The following is a 27,249-nucleotide window of genomic DNA, read 5'->3' as shown; positions in this document are numbered from 1 at the left end:
ATAGAGGCAGGAGAATGTTCTTTGTGGCTACAGTGAGGAGAATGGATTGGAGGGAAGCCAGACTGAAGGCCGAGCGGCTAGAGACCAGATAGGCAGTTACAGTCTTCTGATTGCAAGACAATCTCTCTTTAGTGCCAAGATTAGCATAAAATTATAGCATTATATAACCCAATTATTCTTTGATTCCTTCGGCCCCAATCTGACTCAGCATTCTAAATTTACTTAAGATCTGGGGACAAGCATTTTGCCAAATCCTTTCCCATGAAGGCAAATGATGTTACAGTCAATCAGCACATGCCTTGAGCAAGACAGACATGGTACGGGCCTCAGTTCTGCTGCTTGCTAGCTGGGTGACTTTGCACAAGTGATTTAATTTCTCTGGGCCTCAGATTCCTTACTGGTAACATGAGCATAATGTATTCCTCACAGAATTAAGTGAGAAAACTATGTATATAGGACTTCTTATGGGGTGGGTACTTAGAAATAAATGGTAGCTGTTATCATTTATGTGCCTTTGTTCTGAAATCTGCTTAAGTTTTCTCTAGGAAGGAACAGAGGGTAAATTATTTAGTATTTTCATCAGTCTTCTGAGGTAAAAATTATTATCCCCATTTTGCAGATGAGGAAAATGGTTCAGGGATTAGGTCACAGCTCTGTGAAGTAGGGGCACAAAGTGGTCAACCTGCAAGAGCTGGAACTTTTATTTTCCTTGTCCTTCTGTCCATGCACTCACTCCAGCAGTTGACATCTGCCCTCTTTGATGGCTCCACGACCAATTTCCCTTAGTCATGGCACGAGTCAGCCGTAAGGGCTGATGGCACACCACCTAATACTCTGCAGTGGCACCACCAGCTGCCATTCTCCTTCTTCTCCAACCTTTTCCAGCCTCCCTAATACCTTGCCCCCTAGTTTTACAGCTTCTGAATTTTCCTTATTAAAGAGCTTGTCTCCGAGACTCAGACAGAACCGCCCCAGACTGGGATGCCTTCCAGGGTACCTCCCTTTCAAGGGAGCAGATAAGTAGGTCACATCGGGATGGTGAGGGAGGAAGCTTGACTTCTTATGGGTGGAGGAAAAATACTGCAGGTCACATGGAGAATGAAAAACAAAATAACAGGGTTTCTCTCTTTTCCTAATTCTGTCACACAATCTCACCAGCATTCTGGAACCAGCACAGGCAATACAGATCTTTTAGGGCTTGATGATACTCGTGGCAACTTGAGCATGAGACTTGTTTGTCTACCCTGTGCTCCCCTACATCCCATCTGCCTCCTCTTCAGGTTACTCCACAGCCCCCAGGATATGTTTTTCTCCTATAAGGTAAAGCGAAATCTCAGCTTCTACAGGAGCTTCCACCACCTTGTGGACTGCCCCTCAAGGGCCTGAAAGCACAGACCTCGGCAGCCTGGAGGCTCTGTGGGGCAGGAAGGCACTGCCCGTGAGTGCCTGGAGCAGCCTGGATCCCATCTACAGAGACCCCATTGCAGCAACCGGATTAGGTCATGGGCTCTGCAAGATTTCTGCTCCCCATCCCAACCCTAGTGAAGGTAGTTCACAAGGTATGCGAGTGAGCATTAAATTACATAGATCACCGTGAAAACCAGAAAGAGACAGACAGAGACAGGGACAGGGACACAGGCAGGGCGCAGCATTACAGATCCAACACTACCAACCCCACCCTGCCCCACTATCCCTTGGGACTGAGCCCTGTTTGAATCATAACACCGGGCGGTCACATTTCTAGGAAACTGCAGCTGAAGAGGAAAGGTCCTGGCTGTGTGAGCGGGCCATGTACAGATTAGGACTGAAAGTGTGTATCCGGGCAGACAATTGATCACTGGACTCCACACCCGAGGCATAAGACAAACACACAAAACAAGGACCTAAGCCTGACCCCTCAAACCTGGGGGTAAACAAACCTGCTTCCCTGGACGGGGTTTGTGGAAACAGGGAGTTCACCTCTGGAGAGGCGCAGGGGTTTTCCATTCTCCTGGCGTGGAGCCTGGTGAACTTCTAGCTCAGAGGCTCGCTGTTTCAGGATACTGGGAGCTATTTCACAGAGGCTTGGAGGTGATGCTACAGACTTTGGGCTGGCACTGTCTCCCACCTGGCTTCCACATTGCCCCCTGCTCTCCCTCCCCCTGTTCCCAAGACCCTCAGACTGTTCAGGGATGCTAAGCCCCTCTGCTCGTTTTCCTCCACCCCTGTAGAAGGCATATTCCCTCATGCCTCAGGTGTCTGTGCCCAGGGGCCCCGTGGGAAGGCCCACTCTTGCCTTCAGTAGCTTTTTTTTTTTTTTTTTTTGAAATGGAGTTTCGCTCTTCTTGCCCAGGCTGGAGTGCAATGGCGCAATCTCAGCTCACCACAACCTCTGCCTCCCAGGTTCAAGTAATTCTCCTGCCTCAGCCTCCCGAGTAGCTGGGATTACAGGTGCCTACCACCACACCTGGCTAATGTTTGTATTTTTAGTAGAGACAGTTTCACTATGTTGATCAGGCTGGTCTTGAACTCCTGACCTCATGATCCACCCACCTCAGCCTCCCAAAATGCTGGAATTACAGGCGTGAGCCACCACGCCTGGCCCTGCCTTCAATAGCTTTCTCCCCCTCCTGAGACGCAGGGCTGGGTGACAGGAGAGAGACATTCATCTTCACCTGAGCCCTTCATTATGTTTAATCTCTCTAGTTGGGGTGGGCCTGTCAAACACATCTCTTTCCTAGGTTGGAGTAATTCCAAACCATCTCTCATCATAGTGGCTGTAAATCCCTCAAGTATGTGGCATGCACTAGTAGCAGTGACAGTGTGGAGGTGCCTCACACTGAAACAAGAGATTTGGACTTGAGGGGCTGAGAACCTTTGTCTTGTTAGAAAGTGGCTGGCAGCTCCTCCTCCCTGGCATCTCCTCCAGCCTGGGCCCCTTGATCTGCTGACATCTCTGCGTGACTCTGGGTGCGCTGTGTACTCCAGGTCTAGTGCAAGTGCTACAGGACTACCTGGGAGAAAGGAGCCAGTCTTCAAACCTCCATATACCCCATACATCAGTCAGTTATGGATTTAAGTGGAGAGTCTAAGACCTTAGTATGCATCAGAATCACCAGGGGGCTTGTGAAAACACAGAAAAAAAAAAAGAAGAAAGAAAGACCCTTTCACTGTGCATGGCAAATTAGATACACCAATTAGTCAATTAGTCAACAAATGCTTTTTTTTTTTTGAGACGGAGTCTGGCTCTGTCGCCCAGGCTGGAGTGCAGTGGTGCGATCTAGGCTCAGTGCAACCTCCACCTCCTGAGTTCAAGCGATTCTTCTGCCCCAGCCTCCCCAGTAGCTGGGACTACAGGTGCCTGCCACCTCACCTAGCTAATTTTTGTATTTTTGGTAGAGACAGGGTTTCACTGTGTTGGCCAGGCTGGTCACGAACTCCTGACCTCAGATGATCCACCAACCTCAGGCGCCCAGAGTACTGGGATTACACATGTGAGCCACCACGTTCAGCCAAGAGGTTCAGAAACAGTGTATAAATGTGTGTGTGTGTGTGTGTGTGTGTGTGTGTGTATAAAATAGCCTATGAAATCTACTCATTTGCATATAGGCACACCTGCTTCTCTAATTTTCTTTTTTAAACTACAAGTTTTTTTCTATTCTAAATATAATATATGGGTTAGTAGAAAATGTGTAAAGGAAATAAAAAGTGAAAAGAAAAGTAATAGATGAAAATAAGTCATTCATAAACCCATAATCCAGAAATAACTAGTATTAACCTTTTGGTTTATTTTTTCCAATAGTTTTCCTGTGCATATTTATTCTATATGATTTTTAAAGGAAACTGAGATGAAATCTTTATGTGCTTATGTGTCTTACCTTTTTTTTTTTTTTTTTTTTGAGATGGAGTCTCGCTCTGTTGCCAGGCTGGAGTGCAGTGGCACGATCTCGGCTTACTGCAACCTCTGCCTCCCAGGTTCAAGTGATTCTCCTGCCTCAGCCTCCCAAGTAGCTGGGACTACAGGCGCTCACCACCACACCTGGTTAAATTTTGTTTTTAGTGGAGACAGAGTTTCACCACATTGGCTAGGATGGTCTCAATCTCCTGACCTCATGATCCTCCTGCCTTGGCCTCCCAAAGTGCTGGGATTACAGGTGTGAGCCTGGCCGTATCTTACTTTTTTTAAATTAACATATAATTAGCATTTTTCTATTCCCTTAAGTATTCTTCCAAAACAAAAAAATATTATTCCATGACATTTATTTACAGATGTATCAAACTTTAACCACTTCTGCATTATTGGACTCTCCATTTTTGTTATGAACAATATTTCAATGAACATCTTTGCATATCTAAACACATCTTTGATCATATCTTAGGCTGATTCTAGAGGTGAGATTATTAGGTCTTTTTTTTTTTTTTTTTTTGGAGGCAAGAGATAAGAGTCTCACTTTGTTGTCCAGGCTGGAGTGTGCAGTGGCATGATCTCAGCTCACTGCAACCTCCACCTCCCAGGTTCAAGCAATTCTCATGCCTCAGCCTTCTGAGTAGCTGATATTACGGGTACATGCCACCATACCCGGCTAATTTTTTTTTTTTGAGACAGAGTCTCGCACTGTCACCAGGCCGGAGTACAGTGGCACAATCTTGACTCACTGCAACCTCCGCTTCCAGGGTTCAAGCAATTCTCCTGCCTCAGCCTCCCAAGTAGCTGGGACTACAGGCATGTGCCACCACGCCCAGCTAATTTTTGTATTTTTAGTAGAGATGGGGTTTCACCATGTTGGCCAGAATGGTCTCTACCTCTTGACCACGTGATCCGCCCATCTCGGCCTCCCAAAGTGCTGGGATTATAGGCGTGAGCCACCGTGGCTGGCTAAGTTTTAAATTTTTAGTAGAGATGGGAGTTTCACCATGTTGCACAGGCTGGGCTCGAACTGAGTTATAGTGATCCTCCTGTTTTGGCCTCCCAAAGCGCTAGGATTGCAGGTGTAAGCCACTGTGCCTGGTAAGTCATTTTAAAACTCTTGACACATATTACACTATCAAATAGTTTTCTAGAACTTCCGTTTGAAAATATTTCTAGAGACTTCTGGGTTCTGGTTCTGCATGTATGGCACTTGGAAGTAGACACTCCATCCTAACAAATAAAAAACTGAGGAAACTGAAAAATCAACAACTCTTATTGGATTCAAAAGACAGGTAAGGACATAGGGCAAACCACTGCCCCCAAGATTGGCGAGACAGACAGGTGAATACTGGGAGTCATGGCTTACTGGGGCAGACTCACAAGGGCAATTTTCCTCAGGAACCAGTGCCAGCTAGGAAAACCTGGACTGTGGTTGACAAATTGCTTGGAGGCTCAGAATGGACAAGTTAAAAATTCCAGGGTGACCCAGTCATGGGAATGGGCATTGGAGGAAATGCTTTTGTGAGTTTTACCTCTAGGAGCTGCCCCAAGTTCTATAGTAAATGTCAGAGAAACATCTCCTCATGGTTCTGGCAGGGGGAAGGGAGAAAACATTTCAAAATAGGCCAGAGCATTCTGTCTGTTCTTCTTAACAAGGCCTGACCTCAGGAGAACTATTTAACCAGAGCCAAACTTGCTGAGGTTTTATTAGCACCCAAGTGACCTGGGGAAGGGGAAGATGCGATTTCAGCACACTGTAGCTGTCCTGACCCACCTCAGGTGGGAGCACTTAGAAGCATTTGTGATGTTCACTCCAGAGGCACAGGCTCACTAAAAGACTGACACCCAACCATAGAACCGTAGAACGCTTCCCCTCCCCTCACATTTTACCACCACATACTAGGGCCTATCCATAGCAGTTCCTTTTGCCTGATACACTACATCTGACTATCAAGAAAATATTACAAGGCGTACTAAAAGGCAAAACACACAATTGGAAGAGAAGAGCCAGCATTAGAACTAGATATGGCAAGGATATTGGACTCTATCAGACCAAGAATTTAAAACAACTATGTTGAGTATGCTAAGGGTGCTAATGAATAAAGCAGACAGCATGCAGAAGAGATGGGCAATGGAAATGAAGAGATGGACACCCTAAGAGAGAACCAAAAAGGAATGCCAGAGATGAACACACTGACAGAAATGAAGAATGCCATTCATGGGCTCATGAGTAGACCGGACATGGCTAAGGAAAGAATCTCTGAGCTTGAGCATACCTCATAGAAAGCCCCTAAATGGAAAGGTAAAGAGACAAAGACTGAGAAAATAGAACAGAATGTTCAAGAACTGTGGGACAACTACAACAGGTACAATATATATGTAACAGAAATAACTGAAGGAGGAGGCAGAAAAGAACAGAAAAAATATTTGAAACAATAATGACTGAGCATTTTTCTCAAACTAATGCCAGATGCCAAATTATAGATACAGAAAACTCAGAGAAAATCAAGCAGGATAAATGCCCAAAGAACTACCAAAAATCAAAGACAAAGAAAAAGTCCTGAAAGAATCCACAAGAAAAACAAAATCTTACCTATTGAAGAACAAAGATAAGAATTATATCTGATTTCTCCAGAAACATGTAAAGAAGAAAGTGGAGTGAAATATTCAAAGCATTGAAAGGAAAAATCCACCAACCTGGAATTCTCTATCTTGCAAAATTATCCCTCTAAAGAGAAGGAGAAATAAAGACTTTCTCAGACAAACACAATTAAGAGGATTTGTTGCTAGTAGCTCTATCTTGCAAGAAATATTGAAAGAAGTTATTTACAAAGAAGGAAAATGAAGCCAGGCATGGTGGCTCATGTCTGTAACAGCTCTTCGGGAGGCTGAGGTGGGCAGATCACTTGAGTCCAGGAGTTCCAGAAAGGAGGAAAGTGAAATAGGTCAGAAACTCAGATCTTCTTAAAGAAAAGGGAAACATCAAAGAAAGAATAAATGAAGCTAAAAGAAAAACTTTTCTTTTTATTCTTTTTTAAAATTAACAAATGAAAATTTCAGCCAGGAGCAATGGCTCATGCCTGTAATTCAGCACTTTGGCGGCTGAGGCGGGCAGATCATTTTAGGTCAGGAGTTCGAGACCAGCCTGGCCAACATAGCGAAACCTCATCTCTATTAAAAATACAAGAATTAGCTGGGCGTGGTGGTGCGTGCCTGTAATCCCAGTTACTGGGAGACTGAGGCAGGAGAATCACTTGAACACGGGAGCAGAGGTTGCAGTGAGCTGAGACTGAGCCATTGTACTCCAGACTGGGCAAGAAGAGCAAAACTCTGTCTCAAGAAAAGAAAAAAAAGAAAAATTTCATATATTTGTGATATACAAAGTAGTATTTTGTTTCTTATACTTAATTGATCTAATTGTTCAAAACAAACAAATCAAAATATCAACAATATATTTGATTATATATACTTATGTATATGTTTTATGATATATGCACACATATATATATACACATATGTGTGGGTAAAATGAATGACAGCAATGATACACGAAACAGGATGGAGGAATTAGGATTGTTTTGTTATTATAAGGTACTCACACTATCCATGAAATGGTATAGTGTTATTTGAAAGTGCACTTGGATTTGTTGTACTTGTAAACTGCAAACTCTAGGGCAATAACTAAAAAAAGTTAAAAAAATACAACTGATATGCCACGAACGGAGAGAAAATGGGATAATATAAAATGCTCAGTTAAAACCACCAAAGGCAGAATAAAAAAGTGGAAGACAAAAATAGGAGCAAAGAATGAGGGCAACAGATAGAAAGATATAACAAATGTGGTAGATCCAATTATATCAGTAATCACTTTGAATGTCAATGGTCTAAATGCATGATTCAAAGGCAGAAATTGTCAGGATGGACACAAAAAGAAGACCCAACTATATGTTGTGCACAAGAAACTCACATTAAACATAAAGATACATATCGATCCACTGAGTGTGGTGGCTCATCCCTGTAACCCCAGCACTTTGGGAGGCTGAGATGGGAGGATTACTTGAGGCCAGGAGTAAGACTAGCCTGGGCAACATAGTGAGACCCTGCCTCTACAAAAAATAAGAAAATAGCTGGGTGTTGTGGTGTGTGCCTGTAGTCCTAGCTACTTGGGAGGCTGAGGCAGGAAGACTGGTTAAGCCCAGGTATTTGAGGCTGCAGTGAGTCAAGATGATGGCACTGCACTCCAGCCTGGGTGATGAGTGACAGAATAAGACCTTGTATCAAAAAAAAAAGCAACAAACCACACATATAGAGGTTGCAGTGAGCCGAGATCGTGCCATTGCACTACAGCCTGGGCAACACAGCAAGACTCTGTCTCAAAAAAAAAAAAAAAAAAAAAAAAAAGAAGTACTATATTAATTACACACAGAGTAAACTTCAAAGCAAGGAAAGTCATCAAGGATAAAGAAAGGTATTACATAATGATAAAGGAGTAAAATCTCCAAAAACATAACAGTTCTATGTTGTTTTTTGTTTTTTTTTTTTTGAGATGGAGTTTCATTCTTGTTGCCCAGGCTGGAGTGCAATGGCGCGATCTCAGCTCACCACAACCTCCACCTCCCAGTTTCAAGCAATTCTCCTGCCTCAGCCTCCCTAGTAGCTAGGATTACAGGCATACACCACCATGCCTGGCTGATTTTGTATTTTTAGTAGAGATGGGGTTTCTGCACATTGCTCAGGCTGGTCTCAAATTCCCAACCTCAATGATCTGCCCACTTCAGCCTCCCAAAGTACTGGGATTACAGGTGTGAGCCACTGCACCTGGCAACAATTCTTAACATGTAAGCACCTAACAACAGAGTGTCAAACTATGTGAGGCAAAAACTCTTAGCACTGTAATGATCAATAGATCAATGTATTATTACAGTTGGAGACTTAACACCCCTCTTTCAGAAATGGACAGATCAGCAGGCAGAAAATCAGTAAAGACATAGTTGAACTCAATGCACCATCAATCAACTGGATGTAATTGACATGCATATACTTTTTCATCCAACAGTAGCAGAATATACATTCTTCTCAAGCCCACACAAAACATTCATCAAGACAGACCACATTCTGGGCCATAAAATTTGCCTTAACTAATTTAAAAGAATAGAATGATACAAAATCTATTCTCAGATCACAGTGGAATTAAACTAGAAATCAATAACAGAAAGTTAACTTGAAATCTTTCAAACATGTGAAAATTAAACATGCTTTCAAATAACACTTGAGTCAAAGAAGAAATATCAAGAGAAATTTTAAGATATTTTGAACTGGTTGGGCATGGTGGTTCACGCCTGTAATCCCAGCACTTTGGGAGGCTGAGGCAGGTGGATCATTTGAAGTCAGGATTTCCAGACCAGCCTGCCTAACATGGTGAAACCCTGTTTCTACCAAAAATGCAAAAAAGGTGTATCTAATAAAGGGTTGCTATCCAAAACAGTCAAAGAACTCTAAAAATTCAACAATAAGAAAATAACCCCCACTAAAAATGGGCAAAACATCTGAACAGACACCTCGCCAAAGAAGATTCAAAGGCTAGGCAGGGCGCAATAGCTCATGCCTGTAATCCCAGCACTTTGGGAGGCCGAGGCGGGAGGATCACGAGGTCAGGAGTTTGAGACCAGCCTGGCCAATATGGTGAAATCCCATCTCTACTAAAAATACAAAAATTAACCGGGTGTGGTGGTGGGTACCTGTAATCCTAGCTACTCAGGAGGCTGAGGCAGGAGAATTGCTTGAACCCAGGAGCTGCCCAGCTAGAGTGGCTTTATACAGAATGATACATAATGCCAAAACTTGGAAGCAACCAAGATGTCTTCAGTAGGCGAATGAATAAATAAACAGTAGTACATCAAGTCATGAAAAAGCATGGGGAAACTTAAATGCCATTACTGAGTGAGAGAATCTGAAAAGGCTACCTATTGTATGATTCCAACTATATGATACTCTGGAAAAGGCAAAACAAAAAGTCAGTCATTGCTAGGGGTTGAGAGGGGAAGGAGCAATGAACGGGCAGAACACAGAGGATTTTTAGGGCAGTGAGAGTTCTCTATTATACTATACTTACAGTGGTGAAAACGTGTTATTATGCATAGAATGTTTAACACCAAGAGTGAACCTTCATGTAAACTGTAAACTTTGGGTCATAATGATGTGTCAATGTAAGGCTCATCAGTTGAAAAAAATGTACCATTCTGGTGGAGGAAGCTGGTAATGGGAGTCTATGCATGTGGGGTGAGGGGCTATATGGGACATCTCTGTGCCTTCCTTCTCAATTTTGCCATGAACATAAAACTGCTATTATATATATGTGTTTAAAAGCAAAAAACAAACAAAAATGCTCCCAGAGTACTTTGTCTATAGACTTTCTTTTATTCATAAGCATTTTTTTTTTTAAAGACAGTCTCGCTCTGTCAACCAGGCTAGAGTGCGATGGTGCAATCTCAGCTCACTACATCCTCCACCTCCCAGGTTCAAGAGATTCTCCTGCCTCAGCCTCCTGATTAGATGGACTACAGGCACCCACCACCACATCCAGCTAATTTTTTTTTTTTTTTTTTTTTTTTGTATTTTTAGTAGAGAAGGGGTTTCACCATGTTGGTCAGACTGGTCTTGAATTCCCGATCTTGTGATCTGCCTGCTTTGGCCTCTCAAAGTGCTGGGATTACAGTCATAAGCCACCATGCCCAGCCTACTCATAAGTATTTTTGCCTCCACTCCCATCTCGTTCTATCTGTATCTTGCTATACTTAACCTGATCTATGTTGAATTTCCATTCGGTATGGACAAGTCTTAGTTCCTCTTTTAGGAGACCATCTTTACATCTCCATCAACGTGCAGCACATGTGGAAAAAAAGGGACCAAGGACTGAATCTGTCCAGGGGAACCTGGAAGCCCAAGAGGAACTTCATTTTTGAGAAGGAGGCAGGCTAGGGGCTTAAACTCTGTACTTGGGGGTAGGGTTGCAACACTGGCTTGAAGGGGAAGAAAGGGATTATCCTCAACTTTTCATACATCCAGACTCTGGGAGATAAGCATGCTTAGCTCCCTGGCAGGGCTGCCAGTGAAGGCAGGGAGAAGGGCAGAGGCTTGGAGGCCACAGCCACAGGCTGTAGAAGGAAAGGAGCAGCTCCAGGCATCCAGCTGGTGGAGGCCGTCTGCTCTGAGTGCTGTGTGCCACTCTTCACAGCCAGCTGTGCCGCTACTAACCGTCCCAGTTTCACAGGTCTGGAGACACATCTGTAACATTGATTATAGAGGTTCAAATTAATGTTATCTTAGATTAGTGTTGCCCAAACTTCAGTTGTGCCATGTTCAGGATTTCAATGTCTTAGTGCAGTAGTAGGTGCAGGCACACACACCTGTGAGCCATGTCACCCAAGCCTGCCACACTTCTGAACACGTCAGGCAGAAACAGTCATTGAGACACTTAAGGTATGCCCAGGTCATGTGGAAGCTGCATAAAGGTGTCAAAAAAAGTCCTGCCATTTACTTTAGGCTCATCCTAAGTAATAAAAATGTTGAAATTGGCTTGGCATGTGGCTTATGCCTGTAATCCCAACTCTTCGGGAGGCTAAGGCAGGAAGATCACTTAAGCCCAGCAGTTAGAGACCAGCCTAGGCAACACTGTGAGACCCCATTTCTAAAAAAAAAAAATTAGCTGGGGATGGTAGTGCATATGTGTAGTTCCAATTACTCAGGAGGCTGAGGCAGGAGGATCACTTGGGCCCGGGGGGTTAAGGCTGCAGTGAGCTAGGATTGCACCACTGCACTCCTGTCTGCATGACAGAGCAAGACCCTGTCTCTAAACAAAAAAAAAAATGGGGGGTGGGGTGGCAAGTGCTGTGGCTCATGCCTGCAATCCCAGCACTTTGGGAGGCCAAGGAGGGTGGATCACCTGAGGTCAGCAGTTTGAGACCAGCCTGACCAATATGGTGAAACTCCCATCTCTACTTAAAATACAAAATTAGCTGGAGCTGGGTGTGGTGGTAGGTGCCTGTAATTCCAGCTACTCGGGAGGCTGAGGCAGGAGAATCGCTTGAACCCAGGAGGTGGAGATTGCGGTGAGCCGAGATAGCACCTTTGCGCTCCAGCTCGGGCGACAAGAATGAAACTTCATCTCAGAAAAAAATAATGGGATCATAGGTCTGATAGGTTGTTATGCTCTTTCTAATGAATATTAAAACTTTAAAGATAATCACTATAATAAAAACGTGTCAGCCATTGATAGTACCTTTACTACCCATTGGTGATCATTGTACCACATTTTGGGGAAACATTGTTTTAACTAAAGAGTGTTATTTCCGGGCGCGGCGGCTCATGCCTGTAATCCCAGCACTTTGGGAGGCCGAGGCGGGCGGATCACGAGGTCAAGAGATCGAGACCATCCTGGCCATGGTGAAACCCCATCTCTACTAAAAATACAAAAAATAGCCGGGCGTGGTGGCACACACTTGTGGTCCCAGCTACTCGGGAGGCTGAGGCAGAAGAATCGCTTGAACCCAGGAGGTGGAGGTTGCAGTGAGCCAAGATTGTGCCACTGCACTCCAGCCTGGTGACAGAGCAAGACTCCGCCTCAAAAAAAAAACCAAAAAGAGTGTTATTGTTGTTGTTTTTTAAGAGAAAGAGAGTTTCACTCTTGTTGCCCAGGCTGGAGTGCAATGGCACCATCTCGGCTCACCATAGTGTCAGCCTCCTGGGTTCAAGTGGTTCTCCTTCCTCAGCCTCTTGAGTCCCTGGGATTACAGGCATACACCACCATGCCCGGCTAATTTTGTATTTTTAGTAGAGATGGGGTTTCTCCATGTTGGTCAGGCTGGTCTCAAACTCCCTACCTCAGGGGATCCACCTGCCTTGGCCTCCCAAAGCGCTGGGATTACAGGCATGAGCCATTGCGCCCGGCCTATTGTTTTGTTTTTAGAGATAGGGTCTGGCTCTGCTGCCTAGGCTGGAGTGCAATGGCATGTTTGTAGCTCACTGCAACCTAGAACTCCTGGCTTCAAACAGTCCTCCCACTTTACCCTCCCAAGTAGCTGGGATTACAGGTGCACGCCACCATGCCTAGTTAATTATTTTTTAATTTTTCATAGAGATAGGGTCTTGCTATATTGCCCAGGCTGGTCTCTAATTCTTTTGTTTTGGAGACAGGATCTTGCTCTGTCCCCCAGGATGGAGTGTAGTGGCGCAATCTCAGCTCACTGCAACCTCTGCCTCCCAGATTAAAGCAATTCTCTTTCCTCAGCCTCCTGAGTAGCTGGGATTACAGGTGCATGACACTATACCTGGCTAATTTTTGTATTTTTAGTAGAAATGGGGTTTCACCATGTTGGTCAGACTGGTCTCAAACTCCTGACCTCATGATCCACCTGCCTTGGCTTCCCAAAGTGCTAGGATTACAGGTGTGAGCCACCGTGCCTGACCAACTGGTCTCTAACTCTTGAGCTCAAGTGATCCTCCTGCCTTGGCCTCCAAAAAGCTAGAATTACAAGCGTAGGCCACCGTGCCCAGCCAAAGGTGGACAAGAAATTGTAGAAAGTAATGGTTAACCTTCTGACCAAAGGAAAATGTGAGTAAGATACGAGAATTAAATAACATATTAGAAGAGAGTGAATGACAAGTGAAGAGAAAGGTACACTAACACCTTAGTTACCTACTAGGGATAGAGACAATTTTCCTTAACTACTTCCAATTTCCTTAACCACTAAGGATCTTATAGAGACAAGAACTAGGAAAAGTAACAAGAAAATACACCCTAGGGACAGAAGACCTGGATTGGAGGTCTTGGGCTGATTAAATGACCTTATTCCTATCATGGCTTCCTTAACTCACTCTTTTAATAAATGTTTTCCAAAGCACTTACTTTGTACCAAGAGTTGCCTCATGCACTAGGGCTGCAGCAGTGAATAAAACAGGGGAGGCACTGCTCTGGGAGATCTTGTGTCCTAGTGAAAGTGACAGGCAATACCTGCTAAATAAATAAGCAACGTAACTTCAGGTAGTGAGCAGTACTATGAAAGAAATTAAACAGGCCGGGTACAGTGGCTCATACCTGTAATCCCAGCACTTTGGGAGGCCGAGGCAGGCAGATCACAAGGTTAGGAGTTTGAGACCAGCCTACCTTGGTCTCTACTGAAAATACAAAAATTAGCCAGGCGTGGTAGTGAGTGCCTGTAATCCCAGCTACTTGGGAGGCTAAGGCCAGAGAATTGCTTGAACCCTGTAATCCCATCCACTTGGGAGGCAGAGGTTGCAGTGAGCCGATATCGCACCACTGCACTCCAGCCTAGGCAACGGAGTGAGACTCTGTCTCAAAAAAAAAAAAAGAAAGAAAGAAAGAAAAAGAAATTAAACAAATGATAAAGACAAATTGGGGAGGAGGCATCCAATAAAGAGGTTGGTCAGAGGAGGTCTCCCTGGGGAAGTAACATTTGAGCTGCTATCTGAATGTACTAGGATGGGCCAGCCAGGAGATAAGCCAGGGAAAGAAGGTTTCAGATGGAGGGACCAGCAAGCCTTGAGGTTGGACTGTTCTTGGGGTTGGCTGCCAATCCAGGAAAACAACACTGGGTACGCAGTTGTACTAGGTGAATGGTTTTGACACAGTACAGCAAGCAGTCCTACAAGTTCCTGATGGTGTCTCAGGGGTGAAGGGGCCAAGGACAGAGACTCTGCCAGACTCATGCCACCCTGCCCAAAACACACACACAGAATGAGAGAGAGATGCATGCACATACTTTGCTTCAACAAAACAGCTCTTCTTTAATCTGAAGTATATATTGGGTGGCTGGTTGAGATTTTGTTCGAGGACCAGGTTCAGGGATCACAAGTTCTTGATCTCAAAAGTCCTTTTTCACACTTTAATTGTTCGATTCTCTGAAACGTTACACAACCTCAGCAGTGGTCACAAAAGGGTTGATTCTATTCTATCCATTAACAGGGAGTCAGGGAGTGCAGCTCCCAGCAATCTGGCTCTCCTGTCACCATACATCCCACCCCTTTCCCCTCCAGTGGTGGATTGGAACCTCTGATGCCTTCCAAGCCCATCCCAGCTAGAGAGGGACACACATCTCTGCCTCTTCCTAGGAGATTACACTGATTTCCTTTCCTTGCACTGTCCAAATGAGACGCTTTCTGTCCTACACAGTAGAGCTTTGTGAAGATAGCCGAGAAATAGCTCCAGTTTTTTTCCAACTTGCAAAATGCAAAGTTGGCCAGCTGCCTCTCTTCCTAGCCTCAAAACTCATATCTTTCCTGTCTCCAAAGAACTGCCCAGCAGCTCTAAGAGAAGTCTCTACTGTCCTGGGGCTTCGGGAAAGCACTGCTCAGAATGTGAAATCATTTTCTGGTAACATGGATCTAATTAGCTCTTTGACTGACAAGAACCAGCAGAAGCCAAGAGGGATTTAACCAATCTGTTTTTCAGATATTTCAAAACAAGTGAAGAACCAGACAGGGAAACGGAGAGAAAGAGAAAATAGAGGGACAAAGCCTAGGGAGCATTTGGAGAAGGGAGTGAGTAAGAAAGAGAATGCAGACAGAGAATATGTTACTAAAGTAACAGTCCTCTGTTCTTCCAGCTTCACCTCTGCTCCCAATTTCCCCTCTGCTCGCTTCCAGAAAGAACTTACTTGAAGGTCGATGATTTCTCTTTCTGATTCCATTTCGCTGCCCTCAAGTCCCTCCACACGCACCGGTGCCGGGAACAGACTGCGTAGGCTCCTCCAGGCTCCGCCGTCTGAGTCGGCTGCTTTCTTGGGGTGGGAGAGAGCACACAGCTGGCGGGACAGACCTGCCATTCATCCCTCTGATGTGGGATGCCCGTCTTGGCTGCAGCTCCTGGGGGAGGTGTACATATGCACACACGTGTGAGTGTGTGTGCATGTGTGTGCCCCAAGGGGTGGCACATGGCACATTGATAGGTGGTCTTTTGAGTTGGTAGTGACAGCATCATTTTCACTAGTGGCTCCAGTGACCTTCCGGTCCCTGCGCAGCCCTGAGGTCACCCAGCCTGCTTTGAGCTAGTAGCTTTACAACTGGCAAAGAAACCCTGCGTATTTATCAAGTAAATTGAAAAACAGCCTGAGGACGATGCTGCCCGACTTCACTGCTGAGTCGGGTCCCCAGTCACCACGGGTGGGGTGGCCTCCCGCACAGTCTTTTTTTTTTTTTTTTTTTTTTTGAGACAGAGTCTCATTCCATCACCAGGCGCCAAACTGGAGTGCAGTGGCGCGACCTCGGCTCACTGCAACCTCCGCCTCCCGGATTCAAGCAATTCTCCTGCCTCAGCCTCCGGAGTAGCTGGGATTACAGGCGCACGCCACTACGCCCAGCTAATTTTTTTTTCTTTTTTTTTTTTGTATTTTTAGTAGATACGGAGTTTCACCATGTTGGCTAGGATGGTCTCGATCTCTTGACCTCGTGATCCGCCCGCCTTGGCCTCCCAAAGTGCTGGGATTACAGGCGTGAGCCAGCGCGCCCGGCCCGCACAGTCTTAATACCGAGGCATTGGGACTTCCGTTGTTCTTTGCTTTGTTCCCTGTATCCCTAAAAGTTTTTTAAAAATTGTAATTTACCTAATAGGCTCCAAGGCATAGGCTTTGTTCTACAAAGTGAGTAACAATATGTTTTTACTGACAGATTGATTCCTTCAGCTTCTCCCTTGATTAGCCATAGAGAGAGTGGGGAGAAGTTGAAGCCTGTTTTTGCAAGCAGTGGTATCCCCCGCTTTTAAAACAGTTACCAGGAGTGAGTCTTTTTTTAGAAAGTTGTTTTCGTTCCTCTCCTGTTTACCTTAGAGCCCAAAACTCTTCTGGCTTGTTCCTGAAGCAAGGTTTAGACACAAGCTCGTGCACATGTGGGTGTGGGGATGTCTGTGGTGTGCATGAAGGGTGTTAACCTGTAATCCAATTCAGGGCTTAAAGAGGAGCAGGTGGGAGGAAGAGAGGCAGAGTCACACATCTACTCTCACCACATTCAAATGTGGAAAAAAAAAAAGGTGATTTCTTTACTTCTGTGAAATGCCTTTATAAGTTCCCATCCTTCTGGACAGTGATGCAAGGGAGGGTTGGATGATTGGATGGGGGCCATATTTTAATCTATGAAGCATAGTAGGATTTAATCATTTAAATGATAAGCAGTCTGCCTGGTGCGGTGGCTCACACCTGTAATCCCAGCATTTTGGGAGAATGAGATGGGTAGATCACCTGAGACCAGCCTGACCAACATGGAGAAACTCTGTCTCTGCTAAAAATACAAAATTAGCCAGGTGTGGTGGCGCATGCCTGTAGTTCCAGCTATTTGGGAGACTGAGGCGGGAGAATTGCTTGAACCCGGGAGGCAGAGGTTGCCATGAGCCGAGATCGTGCCATTGCACTCCAGCCTGGGCAACGAGCGAAACTCCATCTTAATAATAATAATTATAATTATAAGCAATCCACTTTAGACACAACGCTCAGTCTTTCATGTTTGCTGAAGATGGCATCTAGGTGCATGGGATGGGTGGGGTGGGGATGGTTCTTGGATCTATCCTGTGGCCTCTCCATCTCTGCTCATTTCTGCTCTGGAGCTGCTGGCCCAAGGCCCACCTGAGTTGCTGACTGCTGAGGAGAGACAGGTGCTGCTCCTGGGCCTCCTGGGGCATTGATGTTGACATTGGCCAGAGTCACTCATTGCCAATTCTCTTTCTGCTTTTGAGGTCCAGCGGTCTCCCTCGCTATCTGGGCTACCTTGGCTCATGGCAATGTGGACTGTCCTGAGACCTGGCCTTGACTTGTATGTGCCCCCATCCCACTGTACCTGCTCAGTGACCCACATCTCTGAGACCCTCTGGAAATTTTCCTGCCTGATGCTTGACCGGTGCTCTTGAGCCTCCTTGGGCACATGGGAACTGAGGGCTGCTGATGAACGGCTAAGGAAAGGCAAGCTCAGCCCCACTTCCAGCAGAGTTTGCTCTCATGTGTCTGCTCCAGTTGGCACAGGGCAGCCTGTGAGGTGACCTCCTTCCACATTCCCAAATGGGAATGAGACATGGAACTCACTCTTCTCAGCATTCCTTAAAAAGTCTACCAGTAATATCTGTCACACCCACCCCTCATAATAATACCACTATGTAACAAGCACTATTCTAAGCATTTTTTTATTTTTGAGATGGAGTCTCGCTCTGTTGCCCAAGCTGGAGTGCAGTGGCATAATCTCAGCTCACTGTAACCTCTGCCTTCCTGTTTCAAGTGATTCTCCTGCCTCAGCCTCCTAAGTAGCTGGGATTACAGGCATGCACACTACACTGGCTAATTTTTGTATTTTTAGTAGAGACAAGTTTTCGCCATGTTGGCCAGGCTGGTCTCAAACTCCTGACTGCAGGTGATCCGCCCATCTTGGCCTCCCAAAGTGCTGGGATTACAGGTGTGAGCCACTGCACCCAGCCTATCCTAAGCACTCTAATGCATACTCACCTTATTGAGTTTTTATAACAATTCCGGGAAGTTAATAATGTTACTATCACTGTTTTACAGGTGAAGAAACAGAGGCACAAAGGGATTAAATAGTTGCCCAAGGTTGAACCAAGATTTGAACCCACGCAATCTGGTTTCAGAGTTCATATTCTCAACCACGACTTTGGCTCAGAGACGAACAACTGAACCAATATGTCTGAATACCTCGTTTCTCTTCCACTACTTTACTTCTTCCCGTAGTCCCCTTAATCTAGGATCAGAAAAGGTAGGCTTTGTCTTCCTTTTTTCCCCCGTTTTGCTGGGATGTATCTGATGTATAACTCTATGACAACAATTCAAAGGGAAATGAAGAAATTTAGAAAATCCTCTCCCTCAACAAAACCTGGCTGTCAAAAATATTGTCTTGGTGGGCACTGTGGCTCATACCTGTAATCCCACCACTTTGGGAGGCCAAAGCAGGAGGATCTCTTGAGCCCAGGAGTTCAAGACCAGCTTAAGCAACATAGTGAGATCTTATCTCTACAAAAAATTTTTGGCTGGACATGGTGGATCACACCTATAATTCCAGCATTGTGGGAGGCAGAGGCAGGAGGTCACTTGAGCCCAGGGGTTCAAGACCAGCCTCAGAAACACAGTGAGATCCTGTCTCTACAAAAAAAAAAAAAATTTTATTTAGCCAGATGTGGCAGCTTGCAGCACCTGTAGTCCCAGGTACTCGGGAGGCTGAGGTGGGAGGATTACTTGAGCCTGGGAACTCAAGGCTGCAGTGAGCTATGATCATGACACTGCACTCCAGCCTGGGTTACAGAGCAAGACCATGTCTCAAAAAATAAAATAAAATCTTGCTGGAAAACCTTATTTTGGGGGCCAGAAGCAAAATATTAACTATTTCTTTATCTTTGCACTCCTGTTGTGAAAATCCTCATTGTCTTTTAGATAATATGGATACATCTGGCTGAATAGAGAGAAACAGGAAGAAAAAAATGCAAAAGAGAAAAGCACTTGAATATATTTCAGAAAAAAAATCTCCTATTAAGCACATTGGTTTGGAAAGGAAACAGCTGTAATTGGTTATAATAATGGTTTGGTTTGGCAAGATCTTTCTGGATTTAGATCTTTCCCCATCTCATAAGCATCATTTTGAAGTAAACAGAAAAAAGGCTTTGGAAAATGGTTTATGTACCATGTCACACTGTAACCCTGGACCGGGGGTCAGCAAACTTTTTCTTTTTCTTTTTTATCAAATGCAAATTTCTATTTTTTTATTTTAATTTTTAGCTTTTTTTAATTTTAATTTTTATTTTTTGAGACACGGTCTCACCCTGTCACCCAGGCTAGTGTGCGGTGGCACAATCTCAGCTCACCGCAACCTCTGCCTTCTGGGCTCAAGCGATCCTCCCACCTCAGCCCTAGACCCCTGACCTAGTAGCTGGGATTACAGGCGTGTGCCACCATGCCTGGCTAATTTTTGTATTTTTTGTAGAGATGGGGATTTCACCATGTTGCCCAGGCTGATCTCAATCTCCTGAGCTCAAGCGATCTGCTCACCTCCACCTCTCAAAGTGCTGGGGTTACAGGTGTGAGCCACCACGCCCAGCCAGCAAACTTTTTCTGTAAAGGGCAAAATCCAATATTTTTTAGCCTTTGTGAGTCATATGGTTTTTGTTACAATTACTCAATTCTATAATAATGTGAAAGCAGCCATAGACAACATATAAATGAATGTGTGACAGTGTTCCAATAAAACTTTATTAACAAAAGGAGTCAGATACTCATAAAAACAGATCAGAGTTGGCTCCAACAGGTTGTAGTCGGCTACCCCTGCCCTAGAATTTAATCAGAGTCTTTGAAGTCTAATTCCCATTTGAGAGGCAACTGCTGAGTCTCTACCACATGGATACTGGATTAAACACTGTGGGCTATAAAAGCATCACACACACGCCCTGGTGAAACACTTGATGGCCAGGGAAGCTGTAGTGAAGAGTGTTGCTGACATTTGGCTGATACTGAAACTGCATCTATGTGGAGGTTATCACTGTGGATGGGAATGGTTTCTATTTTACTGCTAGGGTGCTTTTTGTGGTGTAAAGCCCAAGGGACATTTTTAGGGAAACTGTCTCTTGGAAAGTATATTTTAGAATATCCTTGAACTTATAGATAAGGAGACACTCAGATTGACTCAGAAACTACTCCAAGTCTAGTTTCATGGAGTGGGGGCCCTACATTGAGACCGTAGGGATCTTGCTATGTAGGAGCCAAGCATTGTTGTAGGGTACTGAAGAAGGCAGCAGTAAGAAGATCCTTTAATTCCGAATTTTAGGAAATGCTCTAGGGTGAAAGCCAGGTGGCCTAGGTTCCTCTCTGCCTGCTGAGTCACTGCATTTTTAGGCAAGTCACTTAACTTCTCTGGGGCTTACATTCTTCTTTGTGAATGTGAAGCTATCAAAAGAGTTGATTCCTAAGATCCCTTTAGCTCTTACATTCTGTTTCTAATGTGTGTTTTGGCCAGGCATGGTGGTTCACACTCACAGAGGCAGGAGGATCACCTGAGGTCAGGAGTTTGAGACCAGCCTGCTCAACATGGTGAAACCCCATTTCTACTAGAAATACAAAAATTAGCTGGGCATGGTGGTGCACGCCTGTAATCCCAGCTACTTAGGAGGCTGAGGCACACGTGAATGGCTTGAACCCGGGAAGCAGAGGTTGCAGTGAGCTGAGATCGTGCCACTGCACTCCAGCTTGGGTAACAGAGCAAGACTCTGTCACAAAAAAAAAAAAAAAAATACTTCCTGTGTAACAGTCTAAGATCTCAGATACAGGTCTGAATTTCAGTATGTAAAAGTTGAGGGCGGGAAATTGTAGGCTTTTTAAAAAATTGAAACAGAGCAAGAAGAATCTAGGGCTTTTAGTTTAATTTTACCAATAAGACCCTCCCTGATGGAAAATTTATGTAATTAGAAAAATTTTAGGGAAAATTGCCACTATCTATTGCCTCTGCTAATGGAGACTGAGTAGGGCATACCCACATCAAACAAGATACAGAGTGAGAATAAAAGCAGATTTCAGAACATGCTTATAAGCTCACTGATGCCCGTTTACACATTAACTCAGCTGCTTCCAAACTCACTGCTCCAGGAATCCCGGGGCTAGCAGGGATGGCAGAGGGAAGCTTTCTGAGGGTCTATGGAGGGAGCTGGTAGTGCAGTAAATGTTATTGAACATTTCCATCTTCACTCTTTAATATAGAAGCCATTAGCCACATGTAGGCATTGAGCACATGAAATTTGGTTGGCTGAGTAAGAATTTGAATTTTAAATTTTATTTAGTTTCAATAAATTCACATATTTTGATTTTATTTATTTTAAAATTTATTTTAGAGACAGGGTCTTACTCGGTCACCCAGGCTGGAGTACAGTGACACAATCATAGCTCACTGCAGCCTCGAACTCCTGGGCTTAAGTAATCCACAACCTTAGCCTCCCCAAGTGCTGAGATTACAAGCATGAACCACTGGTCCAAATTCACCTTTTTTGTTTTTTGTGTTTCTTTTTTGAGACAGAGTCTCACTCTGTCCCCCAGGTTGGAGTGCAGTGGCATGATCTCAACTCACTGCAACCTCTACCTCCTGGGTTCGTGCAATTCTTGTGCCTCAGCCTGTGGAGTAGCTGGGATTACAGGAGTGCACCATCATGCCCAGCTAATTTTTTTGTGTATTTTCAGTAGAGATGTGGTTTCACCATGTTGACCAGGCTGGTCTCAAACTCCTAACCTCAGGTGATCTGCCCACTTCAACCTCTGAAAGGGCTAGAATTACAGGCGTGAGCCCCATGCCCGGCGTCTAAATTCACATTTAAGTAGTTATATTTAAGTAGCTAGTAGCTACCTTCTTGGCCAATGGAGTTATCGACCAAAATTCTACATTTAGAATTCTGTCACTGTGTATGTGTCACTTCTATTCAAGCTGCTCACACCTTGATAGAAGCTCATTGGGCCTGATTTGACATAAATAGGAAGTCAGGGCACACAGCTCTTGTGGGAATGCCCCATGAGGCCTGGGGATGCTATTGGTGGTGGTGGTGAGTAAAATTTCCCTTCGTTCTTTCGCATTCAGAGGAGGGGGATTTTAACTGTGACTCACTGTTCAATAAATGATTAAGAACAGAGCCTCCTTTCAGTTAATACAGAGCACTTTTTACCTCTCACCTCCATGATGAAGTTAAAAGGCGCCTGGCAGCCAGGCGTTGTGACTTACACCTGTAATCCCCGCACTTTGGGAGGCTGAGGCAGGCAGATCATGTCAGGAGATCGAGACCATCCTGGACAGCATGGTGAAACCCCATCTCTACTAAAAATATGGAAAAATTAGCCAGGTGTGGTGGTGTGTGCCTGTAATCCCAGCTACTCAGGAAACTGAGGCAGGAGAATTGCTTGAATCCAGGAGGCAGAGGTTGCAGTCAGCCAAGATCGCACTACTGCACTCTAGCCAGGTGACAGAGTGAGAGACTCTATCTCAAAAAAATAAAATAAAATAAAATAAAAAAATAAAAGCACCTGGCACTCTCTTGGTGGCTTAGGGGAGAGGAATAGCTGATCTCTTCTTGGTGATAGGAGAGAGACAGACATCAGTGGTTTACAAACTTTTTAAAGACGAGAAATCCTTTTCTTAATATAAAACAGATTAAAGTGAAGCTGCTTGAATTCTAGAGTCACATCCATTTCTGCCCTACTTACCCCTCGCCCCCCTCCATTTCTCAAGCTGCCCCTTAAGGCTCCTCTTGGGAACCACTGGACTTCTGTGCAGGAGGCATGGCCGATAAGTCTCTAAGGACTGGTGTGTGCGCTGGGCAACCCCAAGTCACACAAAATTATATGGAGGTTTCAAGTCTTGAAGTGATATTTTAAAAAGAAAAAAAAAAGAATAGGAAAAAGAAGGTTTACAAAGCACAGTCGAAATTATAGCCACTTATCCACACAGCAGATGGAATGCTGGCCCACAGGGCCTTTTTTACTGACAAAGTGTTTCTCAGACACTCCACCTATGAAGCATTCTTGCCAAAAATATTGAAACTGAATATGCTCTAGATCTAATTTCCAGTTTATAGGAAACACAGGGAAGACAGGAACATGTTAAAGACATTCAGGGATGGATTAAACCTGGGAAAGTCTACAGTGCAAACAACCTGACCTGGTTTCTTCAACAAATAAATTAGAGGAAAAGAGAAAAGGAGGAGGAACTCACAGGTTAAAACTTAAGAGACAGCCTGGGTGCAGCAGCTCACACCTGTAATCCCAGCACTTTGGGAGGCTAAGGTGGTGGATCACTTAAGTCTAGTAGTTCTAGATTAGCCTGGGCAGCATAAGGAAATTCTGTCTCTATAAATAATTTTTTTTTTTAAATTAGCCTGGGCTGGGCACGGTGGCTCAAGCCTGTAATCCCAGCACTTTGAGAGGCCAAGGTGGGTGGATCACCTAAAGTCAGGAGTTCGAGACCAGCCTGGCCAATGTGGTGAAACCCCATCTCTACTAAAAATACAAAAATTAGCCGGGCGTGGTGGTGCTTGCCTGTAGTCCCAGCCACTCGGGAGGCTGAGGCAGGAGAATCACTTGAACCCAGGAGGCGAAATTTGCAGTGAGCCAAGATCACACCATTGCACTCTGGCCTGGGCGACAAAAGTGAAACTCTGTCTCGAAAAAAAAAAAAATTAGCCTGGTGTGGTGGCAAGCACGTGTAGTTCCAGCTACTGGGGAGGCTGAGCTAGGAGGATTGCTTGAGCCCAGGAGTTTAAGGCTGCAGTAAACTGTGATCATGCCACCGCACTCCAGCTTGGATGACAGAGGGAAACTCATCTCAAAAAAAAAAAAAAGAAAAAGAAAAAAGTCCTAAGAGGCACATGAGACATATCAACCAAATATACAGCATATAGACCTTGTTTGGATTATGCTGAAAACAAACCAACTGAATAATAAAACCTATAGCACATATCCAGGGACATTTGAATACCAATTAGATATCTATTATTATTAAGGATATTTTGTTAACTTTAAGTGACATATGGTATTTTGGTTATGTTAATACAAAGAGTCATTGTTTTTAGAGATTATTTTAGATGGAACAATATGACGTATAGTTTTTCCTTCAAGATAATCCATTGGTAGCATGGTGAGTGGGAAGACAGAAGAAACTAGATTGCTTGTGTGTTGATAATCATTGAAAATGTGTTTGGGGTACATGAAGATTTATTATATTACTCTCTGTTTTTGTGTACGTTTGAAAATTTCTACAACTAAAAGCTTTTTTAAATGGGGAGGAAAACCACAAAGTGTTCCTCATACAGAAATGTCTGAATGTCACCGATGCACTGTGTCTTAAACTGCACAGGGGACTCAGGTTAGGTGTGGGGAGGATGTAAGCTCAAAGGTGGCACTGGGGAGTGGACAGAAGAGACTGCAGCCAAGTCTGTAAGACTGAGGGTGGGGTGGGGGACACAGGTATGGGGTTCTGAGAGAGGATGGAAATCAGAGCTTAGAGTCTCAAGAAAACCACAGCAAACCCTCCAGTGGAGGTACCAGTCCAACCACCACTCATTCTACAAATGAGAGAAGCAGTTCAGTTTCAAGGTGGGACTAGAGACTTACAAGATGAGTTTCCTGGCTCCCCCTTTAATCCTATGGATGTGTACATTTGAGTGTGTGTGTGCATGTGTGTGTGTGTGAGAGAGAGAGAGAAAGAGAGAGAGAGAAATTAATACAGGAATAGTTGCTTATACCTTCAGAGTACTTTGTTGCTTATGTTTTCAGAATACTTTGTACATATTTTACTTTATTTGATCCTTACAATGACCCAGTAGCAATTTACAGATGAGGAAACTAAAACCAAGTATCCTGTCCAAGATCACACAGCTGGTGATGGAGCCAGGACTCAATTCAAGATTTCTTCCTTCCAACTTTTTCTTTTTTAACATAGATTCCCCTCAGTCTGCAATACAGGCACACAGCACATGTGCGCGTGCACACACACACACGCGCGCGTATGCAGACACACCAATGTCATTGTTGCTACCCATGCGGTGGAGCTCAACATGTTCTTGATAATAACTCACCATCGCCTAAGGAGACAGACCTAGTTTTAACTGCCTGTCCCGCTATTTACTAGGGGTGTGTGTGTGTGTGTGTGTGTGTGTGTGTGTGTGTGAATAGACTGTTTTTTAGAGCTGTTTTAGGTTCTCAGCAAAATCCATCATAAAGTACAGAGAGTTATCCTATATCACCCCCACTCATGGCCTCCCCCACTGTCAACGTCCCACACCAGAGTAGTACATTTGTTGCAACCATTGAACCTACACTGACACATCATTATCACCCAGAGTCCACAGTTTACATTAGAGTTCACCCTTGGCATGGTGCATTCTGGGGGTTTTGACTAGCTGTGTTTTTGAGCAACTTACTTTGCTTCCTTTCTCCCTGTGAAGATAGTGCTCATAGTGCCTACTTTAGAATAATCACTGTGAGGACTAAATTAAATCAGATTATGCATATCAAGCAAATTACCTGCCTGGCACAGGGTAAAAGAACCCAAATATGCGTATGAATCCCTTCAGTCTGAGCCTGGCTGTGTAACTGCCGAAACTTCCTCTTGTTCTCCTTGATCTCAGCCCAGAACCTCTCGTCTGCACCTGGATGAGTCTATACCAAAAATAATTTCTAGAAGTTCCTTAAAGATATTAGTCTGTGGGCCAGGCACAGTGGCCCACGCCTGTAATCACAGCACTTTGGGAGGCTAAGGCAGGTGGATCACCTGAGGTCAAGAGTTCGAGACCAGCCTGGCCAACACGGTGAAACCCTGTCTCTACTAAAAACACAAAAATTAGCTGGGCGTGGTAGCAGGTGCCTGTAGTCCCAGCTACTCTGGAGGCTGAGGCAAGAGAATCACTTGAACCCAGGAGGTGGAGGTTGCAGTGAGCTGAGGTCGTGCCATTGCACTCCAGCCTGGGCAACAAGAGTGAACCTCCGTCTCAAGAAAAAAAAAAGATATTAGCTTGTGAAGATTTACTGTGCTGCTGAGAGGCACTTAAAGTTTGGTTCTTGGGGAAAGAGCTGTTAGGTAAGCAGGGATGAAATAGACGTAGGTTCACAGAATGAACCCTTAAGGTGGGCTGTGGGACAGAAAGTTTCCAATCTGGACCCCTCGCCAAGAGAAACAGAAGGGGAAGAGAAAGTACAGAAAGGAAAAAATCTAAGTGTGGGGGCGAGCTGCTGCTTTTACCCACCGTGAAGGTGAAATCAAGAAACTTTTTTTACTGGGGTTTGTCAAGGCAGACCTTCAATACTATGAACTGTGGAATATGCAAAATGAGAACTGTCTCGCACATTTCTATCCCCTTCTCTTTCACGCTGTTTACCTTCAGATGCCTACACAGGGTAGCTGGGGGAAATTAAAAGCATTTTTTCTTTGTGAACAACCCTAATAAAAAGAGTTTGTGCCAAGGGTTCTTGGTTGCTCCTCTGACAACCAGTTCCTTCCCCTGCTGTTCTTACAGGATTCAGTCTGAACAAGAGTATTGACATCACTGTTTCATATGCAACTGTAAGGACTCATCTGTAAGCCTTTTGAGAACAGGGATTTTGGCTTCTACTTCTGAAACTCCCATAGCAGTAAGCCCCTGCATATGAGCACATAGTAATTGATACTGGGCTTCTGAGGGGGGCCCCCTTCTGCATAGTATAATGCTAGGTCCCCAAGTCAAGTCAGATGCCGACAAGATTCTTGTTAGAAAAACTGTGGGTAACTCAAACCCAAGAGAGTGGGGTGCAGAAATGGAAGTGCAGTTTCCTGAACATGTCATAATGTGACATCGATTGCTGTGT

At 44.5% G+C, this 27,249-nt stretch overlaps 1 protein-coding gene across 1 annotated transcript in view; it reads right to left on the bottom strand.

Moving 5' to 3' along the window:
- The window catches only part of NINJ2 (ninjurin 2), a 97,484-nt gene extending 81,755 nt beyond the window's left edge, over nt 1–15,729 (bottom strand). Inside the window, 3 exon segments of the mRNA XM_012434927.3 lie at nt 15,562–15,626; nt 15,629–15,675; nt 15,677–15,729. Coding sequence (XP_012290350.3) covers nt 15,562–15,626; nt 15,629–15,675; nt 15,677–15,729 — 165 coding nt within the window.
- Between the last annotated feature and the right edge of the window lie 11,520 nt (nt 15,730–27,249).

The sequence above is a fragment of the Aotus nancymaae genome, unplaced genomic scaffold (genome assembly GCF_030222135.1).
Source record: "Aotus nancymaae isolate 86718 unplaced genomic scaffold, 86718_ANA_hifiasm-v0.15.2.pri h1tg000016l, whole genome shotgun sequence".
Classification (NCBI taxonomy): Eukaryota; Metazoa; Chordata; class Mammalia; order Primates; family Aotidae; genus Aotus; species Aotus nancymaae.
Note: the sequence above shows the minus strand (reverse complement) of the source record. Positions and strands in the feature narration are given on the sequence as shown.